This window comes from Patagioenas fasciata, chromosome 1, assembly GCF_037038585.1.
Source record: "Patagioenas fasciata isolate bPatFas1 chromosome 1, bPatFas1.hap1, whole genome shotgun sequence".
Lineage (NCBI taxonomy): Eukaryota > Metazoa > Chordata > Aves > Columbiformes > Columbidae > Patagioenas > Patagioenas fasciata.
Window position 1 is genome coordinate 46,313,814 of NC_092520.1, and position 8,708 is coordinate 46,322,521.

At 38.4% G+C, this 8,708-nt stretch overlaps 1 protein-coding gene across 3 annotated transcripts in view; it reads left to right on the plus strand.

The window, feature by feature from the left end:
* SLAIN1 (SLAIN motif family member 1) overlaps positions 1-8,131 on the plus strand; it is a 52,820-nt gene extending 44,689 nt beyond the window's left edge. For all 3 annotated transcript variants that reach the window (XM_065862562.2, XM_065862326.2, XM_071806476.1), the window contains 3 exons: positions 803-967; positions 2,923-3,229; positions 7,034-8,131. In XM_065862562.2, coding sequence (XP_065718634.2) covers positions 803-967; positions 2,923-3,229; positions 7,034-7,109 — 548 coding nt within the window. In that variant the 3' untranslated portion in view covers positions 7,110-8,131. The remainder of the gene's footprint in view (positions 1-802; positions 968-2,922; positions 3,230-7,033) is intronic.
* The last annotated feature ends 577 nt before the right edge of the window (positions 8,132-8,708 follow it).

The following is an 8,708-nucleotide window of genomic DNA, read 5'->3' on the forward strand; positions in this document are numbered from 1 at the left end:
GTTTTGTCTTTTTTCTCCAAATTGACTAGCATGAGTGGGGTTGCAAACGTCTTCTGAGCTCCTAGACACATGCCTTAGCTGTTGAACCTGCCTCAAAACATTTGGGGCATCTGCAGCTTTCTTTTTGTGAAAGGTCCTATAGGCCTGTCCTGAAAATGCCCACCAAAATCAGGCACCACAAGCAGAGCAGAAGAAAGAACCACCAGATTTGAAAATCCTGATTGCAACCCAGGGCTCCAAGCAACTGAACAGCAGGTTTTGCATGTGGCTACCTGCAGAAAATTAACATGCTAATAAGGTTAGCTACTGAATGGAAATTTTCAGCATCTCATTGGCACTTGAAAGCAAGACTTTAGTCACTTAGGATAGATTAATCTCACCTGTCTTTAGACATACACAGTGTGGATACCTGTGTCTGACTTTGTCACTGCAGCCTTGCTTTGTATTCACTGCAAAGAAACAGGCACATTTAGGGCATGATTCATCTGACCTACTTTACACATTCATGTGAAACTCATCCTTATTATGACACTTTAGTGTTTAAATTGTTGTGATTCCAAAAATGTACTGCCAGTTGGTGTCTTTAAAATTATGTCTGAATGATCATGCTGTTTCTGTAGTCAGAAGGGTTTGATTAGTAGGCTGCCAATAATGTATTCATATTCTTCCTGCAGAGCAAGGCCTTTCTTTGTGTTGAAATAATTTGTTTTTAATTTTGATTTTCTGCAGAAATTATTCCGAGGCTGCTTGTGTGTGTTGGAAATTGTGATGTGACTGTGGATGTGGTCTTCTTTCGCTTCAGATAAACTTCGAAGAAGCATGCCTAACCTTGCTCGGATGCCAAGTACCCCCACCATTAACAGCAACGCTGGCTTTGCTAGTTCTCCAGTCACTGTGAGGAACAGTCAGAGCTTTGACTCCAATTTGCATGGAGCAAGTAATGGGATTTCAAGGATGCAGTCGTGTAGTAAGTACCTGTGTTCGTTGGTTGTGTACAGTGAATCAATAGAGTGGTAAAACAGCTGTCCCAGTCACTGGTCCTCTGCTTTATGAAAAATTAAAGGCAGCATGTCTTCCTTTTGCACCAGATTTTAATATAGCTCAGGATTTTCAAAGTTTCCTATTTTGGAAAGAAAATTCTGCTAATCTTGTTATGCAGTATTGAGAGGTTCATCACCTCCTTTCTTTTTTCTTTGCCCATTCATTTTCTACCAACTTTAAAGTTCTAATAATAATTAGTACTAGTAGTAATATTGTAGAAGCACCAATAATGCAATTAACTCTCATAAGCTTACATTTTCAGTTTTCATACTAGAATCAAAAACTACTTTTCATGGTAATTTATACAATCCTGGTTTTACAGTGCACTGTATAAATACTATCTTAAAATACATGACCTCTCTCTCTTACTGAAGTTCAGCCACTTTCTTCTGAGCAAATGTGGTAAACAGATGGTTATATCCTCAAGTATAACACACTTGTTGAATGGGGCAATTAAAATGGCTCTGTAATTGGTTTAATATAGGTGACTTCTTGATGGGGGGGATGGAGTGAGTATTGATCTAGTGAATGTTGAATTATTAATGTTGAATGTGAACAAGGTAGATCAGGATCTGAACCCATCTTTTCTAGCACAGTGGCTGAGGTACTCTGAGAGGAAATGGAAAAAGTGGATTTCATTTGACACAGGCAAAAGAAATGATTGAACTTAAGCCTCCCATGTCCTGTCAGGTTTTAGAGGGAGAAGCTGACAAAACCTTTTCCTGTGGGTATTTTCTTTCAAATTTTGAGCAGAATTTACAAATGTCTTCAAAACTATTAAATTGCATATTTTCTGGAAAATATACTTGATCTCTGGATTTATTTTGTTTTATTTTGGTCCTTTTTGAAAAGAAGAATGGAAGCAGTTGTTCGGGTTCCCACTTGATGTTGCATGGAAATGTGTTGAGAGTTTAATTTTATTTCATATTTTAAAATTATATATTTTTTTCTGTGTTTATATAAGTGTATACATATGTGTGTGTATAAAATGTGATTTTTCTGAAATATGTTTTTTAAAAACTCTTCTAATAAGTGGCTCTGCTGGAGTATTTAAGGAGCTGTGTTACGACAAGTGTTCCATAGTACTGTATTACCAGTATTGTTAAATTGAACCACGCATCTGTATTTTCTCCTGTGTCTTTAAATGACTTTAAGATGTCTTTTTGCAAAGACTTGAAAAAAGGATTAGCCTGTGTGCGCTTTGTTAGTTCATGTGCCTCAGGCTTTTGACGGTTTGCTTTTGATATCTGGACTTTGAAACATGCATGTCTGATGTACACCAGGGGGCAGGATTGTGTAGAAAATCTATATATAAAGATTCTAGAACTCATAGCATTGATTTTAAATGATAGTTTACATAACATCAGTCTTGGAATATGCTGTTATTTTCAGGAGATTTTTTATAGCCTTTTTTCATTTATACATAAAGCTTAGACTGTTGTGATTTTTTTTTTTTTTTTTAGAATGCTTTAATGAAATGTTCATTAAATGCTTTTATTACAAACAACCTTACAAAAACCTGAATGATCTAATAGTATTTAATTTATAGCTTCAGCAGTTTCTCCTGTTTAAAGCTCTAATTGCATAGGTGGAATTAGTTTACTTACAATGGCTAAGGAGATCTCTTTGAGGGTAAAAGAAGGGTGAGTATGCGGTGGGAGTTTTGTTCAGGATGAGAATGGAATAGGGTATTTTCGTTCAGTGCAGTGTTACTGGATACAATATTGGATCCAAGGGTTTTTCCAGCAGTTCATAATTAGCAAATAAATTCCATAATGATGTGTTTATCCCTATTCAGATCTCTCTAAAAATGAGTGTTACTGCTTGCCCTCGTATGTCACATACTGACCTTGTCATTTCCTGTTCTACCACTCTTTGCAGTTCCGTCACCAGGACAGCTTCAACACAGAGTTCACAGTGTGGGACATTTTCCAGTGTCTGTCAGACAGCCTCTCAAAGCTACTGCCTACGTAAGCCCAACCGTACAAGGTAGTAGTAGTAGTAGTAGTAGCAGTAGCAGCAGTATCCCAGGGTCCAACAACTTACAGTTATATTCTAACACTGGGATCCCAATGCCAAACAAGACTGCCAGTCAAGGGATTGTAGGACGCAGTGCTCTTCCAAGACCATCGCTGGCCGTCAATGGGAGTGGCATACCCAGAAGTAAAATTGCACAGCCAGTTCGAAGGTAAGAGTTAAACAGGCCTCCTTCCGTAAGTGGATGGCTTTGGCTTAGATTGTGGGTTTGTTTTCTTTGTTCTTCTTCTGAGTATAAAGCTGGGATATGAAAGAGAAGAGTTTCTAGCTCCCAGTGCTGCATCACTGAATGGGTGAATGTTTCTCTCCAGAAATGGTGATACGGACAACGCCTGCTGGTAGTTTCTAGTAAGCTGTGATAATTGATAGAATTTAATCACATGTAAACAAGAATAGATTGCCATCCATCAATAGGAAATCAAAACAAATTTAAATATTGTATCATTGACATACGTGACTTACCTTCTTCCAGACTCGTACCAACTGCAATTTCAAGGTCACAGGATGAGCAAATTCTAGAGAATAAGAAGAGTTGCATCCCTGTTGTTGTGAAAGGCAGTAGACTGTAAAAATGCAATTTGTGACATTACGGCATTGTGAGGAAGGAAATATCCTGGATAGTATTGTCTTGGGTTGAACTAGCATCTATTCAGTTGCAGCTGTTAGACAATAGGCAAACAGAGAATCCTGAAGTATTACATAGTTGCAATGAGCTATACTGTTAAGCAGATGAGTTTATCATTTGGAGACAAAATTCTCTTGGAAAAAGTTTCTCAAAGAAAAATAGTTGGAAGAGTTGACATCAGTTGATGAAAGTTGCTCTTTGAGAAACTCTTCCAACTATTTCTTCCCATCACATGCATCCCTTCTCTTGTAAGGATCCTCTGCGTGACCACCTGGTTTTCTGTTGGTTGAACTGTCACTGTTTAGCTCTCACCATTTTTATGCTTTTCACTAGATACTATCTAGATCCAGAATAAGTTCAATCACTCAGATTCTCTTTTTGGTTGAGTTACTTGGGAATTACACTGATGTGACTGACAACAAATTTTGACCAACTGCAGTGAAACTTTGATAAAGAGCTGACAGGTTTCTTCTTTGATGAGGACTGTACCATGAGATTTCTATTATAGCCTCCTTTGCTCCCTGCTGGAACTCTCTCTGTTAGAGTTCTTTATTGTAGAGGGCTTGCTTTCTTTTATTTTGTTTTGTTTTTCCTTTTCTCAACTTCATGTTCTTTTGCAGAGCTCTTAAATCTTTCATAAGAGTATGTCAGAAAGACATTCTGGGCTGTGAAGTCCAGTTCTTTGCTATTTTGTAACTTTTCATACAACTGGCAATATTCAAGAAAAACGAAATTAAGAGGTGTCAGTGAGAGGATGAGACACTGTACTCCCAACATTATTTTTGTTAGAAACTGCTTCAAGGCAGTAACAAAGCTGTTTATAATGCAGAAACTCTGTCTCAGATCTTCTCACCTTCAAATGTACCACAGCAGTATCGTATGTTGCCATACAACCAGACCCATGATCCTTTAAGACAGGTGGTCTTTTCACTGTAGGAATGACAAGTTTATAGGACTCTAAAAGCACAGGTAGGTTGGAGCTCAGCCTACAGCTCTTGAAGACCCTTGTTTCATTTTATTTATGCATGTGGACAATAAGGGTGGTTCCAGTTTGTATGCAGTTTTCTTGGAAAGAATTCAGCCGTCAGTGGCAGATTTTCTCACTGTTGTCACTGTGGTCATTTCTAAGGGATGGTATTTCTGATTATCAGATTAAGAGTCTAGCTTCTGCTAGTATACGGAAATTTAAAGCGGTTTTAGTCATATCTTTATCATTGATCTGAATGACGGCATCAAGTGTACCCTCAGTAGGTTTGCAGATGACACCAAGTTGGACAGGAGTGTTCATACAATAGTTTGTGTTGGAAGGGACCTTCAAAGGCCATCTAGTCCAACCCTTCTGCAATTACCAGGAACATCTTCAACTAGATCAGGTTGCTCAGAGCCCCGTCCAGCCTGGCCTTGAATGTCTCCAGGGACTGGGCATCTACCACCTCTCTTGGCAACCTGTGACAGTGTTTAATCACTTGCATTGTAAAAAATGTCTTCCTTATATCTAGTCTGAATATTCCCTCTTTTAGTTTGAAACCACTACCTTTTGTCCTGTTACGACAGACCCTATTAAAAAGTCTGTCCCCATCTTTCTTACCTTGTCCCCTTCTGTCCCATCTTATCTTCAGCCTTTAAGTACTGAAAGGCTACATGCAAAATAAAGTCTCCTTGGGGCTTTTCCTCTCTAGGCTACAAAATCCGAACTCTCTTGGCCTGTCCTCACAGCAGAGGTATTCCAGCCCTCTGATCATTTTTGTGGCCTCCTCTGTGCCTGCTCCAACAGGTCCATGTCTTTTTTTGTATTGAGAGCTCCAGAGCTGGATGCAGGACTCAAGGTGGGGTGTTGAACTGCTTGAGGGTAGGAGGGTTCTACGGAGACACCTGGGCTGGTTGGATTTATGAACTGAGACCAGTTGTATGAGGTTCAACAAGGCCAAGTGCCAGGTCCTACGCTTGGATCACACGACCCCAGGCAGTGCTACAGGCTCAGGAAGGTGTGGCTGAAAAGCTGCTTGGTGAAAAAGGACCTGGTGGTGCTGGTTGACAGCCAGCTGAACGTGAGCCAGCAGTGTGCCCAGGTGGCCAAGAAGGCCAAGAGCATCCTTGCCTGTATCAGGAATAGTGTGACTGGCAGCTCCAGGGAAGTGATTGTCCCTGGGTATTCAGCACTGGTGAGGCTGCACCTCAAATCCTGTGTTCAGTTTTGAGCCCATCACTAGAGGAAAGACATTGAGGTGCTGGAGCAAGTTCAGAGAAGGGCAGTGAAGCTGGTGAGGGGCCTGGAGCACAAGTCTTATGAGGAGCGGCTGAGGGAACTGGGGCTGTTTAGCCTGGAGAAAAGGAGGCTGAGGGGAGACCTTATCACTGTCTACAACTACCTGAAAAGGTGTTATATCATGCAGGGTGTTGGTGACTTCCCCCGAGTAACAAGCAATAACATGAGAGGAAATGGGCTGAAGTTGCTCCAGATGAGGTTGAGATTAGATATTAGGAAAAGTTTATCCACTGAAAGGGTTGTAAGGCATTGGGACAAGCTGCCCAGGGAAGTGGTTGAGTCATCATCCCTGGAGGTGTTTAAAATACATGTAGATGTGGTGCTTAGAGACATGGTTTAGTGGTGGACTTGTCAGTGTTAGGTTAATGGTTGGACTTGATGATCTTGAAGGTCCTTTTCCATCCTAAATATTTCTATGATTCTATAACTTGGTTAAAAGTAGAAAAGGTCTCTGTTTGTTTGTTTGTTTTTAAATCGATCAGATATTCAGGGAGAAGTGTACATTCTGAATGAAACTATCTTCATCCCTATGGCCAGCATGTTAGGTAATTAGGTAACCAAGTTATTGGTATTTTAGATAGACACTTTATATAGGGCCTGCATTAGGGATAGGGAACTTCAATATTTACTACATAGGATCAAACACAAGGGAGCGCTTTAAGCTATTTGTAAAACAAAATTGATAAAAGCCAAGGTAAGTAACTTGGCTAAATATTAACTGCTTTTCTCCTTGCCGTCAGAGATTCCTGCATCCAAAAGCAGTGTAACTAAAAACAGTACAGTCCATCTTTTCTTAGCCTTACAACTGAGGCAGAACTACTTTTTTCTTCCTGTTGAATGGATTCACAAAACCCTTAGCCCTCTCCAACTCCATGCTCAGGGCTTCTTGCTCTGCCTTCTAGTCCTCCACTTTCTATCCTTTAATGTGATGGTTCCTATTTTGATTAATAAAGATGTGTTTGAGCCTAGTTATAATGCGTCAACCTAATAAAAGAAGTTTGTTACCTTCATCTTTCACATGTAATATGACTTCCTATGTCTTTTTTGTCATTCATTTAATACAGTTTTCTCCAGCCTCCAAAGCCTCTTTCGTCACTCAGCACGATGCGGGATGGGAACTGGAGAGATGGCTGCTATTGATGAAGAAGGATGCCCATCAACAGTGAAAAATAAATAATGAGGATTTCGTTACCCAGCTGGCTGGGTAACAATGATTTGGGAAAGGAGGGTCATACAGTATTATTTCCCCCAGGATTTTAATATGTAACTATCCATAATGCAGTGTCATTTTTTAGAAATGAACATCTTATCAAATGCTAAATATTGCACTTAATCGCTTACCTGAACAGCTGCATTGTTATCAGGCTGACAATGGCAGTGTTGGTATTTACAACTGAAGAAAGTATTATATATGTGCAAAGTACCAGAATATTTCCTTGGAAAGAGCTAGGAGATAATGCTTTTGGGCAGCTTTGCCATACTGAAATTCTAGGATAATTTATTCAATGTAAAGACATGATGCATTTTATTTTGAGTTTGGGGGGACTTATGTATGTGCTTGATTTTTTTTCTAGTGTTTCCAGTACATTTTATTTTGTATACTTGAGTTCATTTTAACTTGCCTGAACCTTGAACAAGAGAGATAATTTAACTTTTCTGTGCCATAAATAATATTTTTGGGGTAATGTACTTTTTTAGTAGGAACATATCTTACAAAATCATACCATTGGCAATACAAAGCAGTATATTTATGTTGCAGAAGCACAAAAAAAAAGTAGCAGTCAGAGGAAATTGCCATCCAGCTGGGTCAGCATGGTTTTGTTGGTCTTTCACCGTTTGTTCAATTGTTAATTTATTGTCATAGTGTTTTGTATTTAAAATGACAGCAAAAGTCACATTGCACTTAAAAAATACAGTGATCTCTAAAACTACAGTTGGTTTTCAGTACTTTATTACAAAGAATTAAATTGTAATGTTTTATTAACAGTTGCTTATGGAAAATGAGTTTTAATGCGAATAAATCTTTTTGATAGATCTTTTACAAAATCCAATTGCACTAATCAATGCTTTCTTATAATGGCATATGACTTAATATTTGATTACAACTGTGTATACTGCTGTTTTGGAATGTTTCAGAAATAAAGAATTTATTTCAGCAATAATGCTGTTTTTTGAGTGTGCAGTATGAATATTGACAGAATTTAGCAGTTGACATCTGCTTAACTCTTGAAGGTTTATTATTTCGCATTTAGATTATGCTGGATTTTTGAGAATAGTAACTAAGTTTATCTGAAAATTTAAAAAAAAATTGTTTGCAGAGAGGACAGATAAGATTGATTTAGAAATAATAGTTGTTATGATCTTAATTTTCATTGCAATTTAACGTGCGTATTCTGCAAGTGCAGATGTGACTTGCAACAGGAAACAGAGATAGTGTGCCAAGTGGGTCTCTCACTGTGGCTCTGGATTTGCTCGAGGATCAGCTTTTCTTAGAAGGGCAAGCTCATATAAAAAACAAAGGAGAAGGATTTATGGGTGAGTAAAACCTTCATTACACTGCAAAGTGATTGTATAGTAATGCAGTAGTATCTCTGCACAGCTTAATATTGTTTAACAGAGATAATTTTTCACAACTTAGTTCTTTTAATCTGGTTAAAGTATTCTTTTTTTTTTTTTTTTTTTTTTCCAAAAACCCAGAACTGCTGAAGAAGGTATCACAAAATATTCCAACAAGAAAAT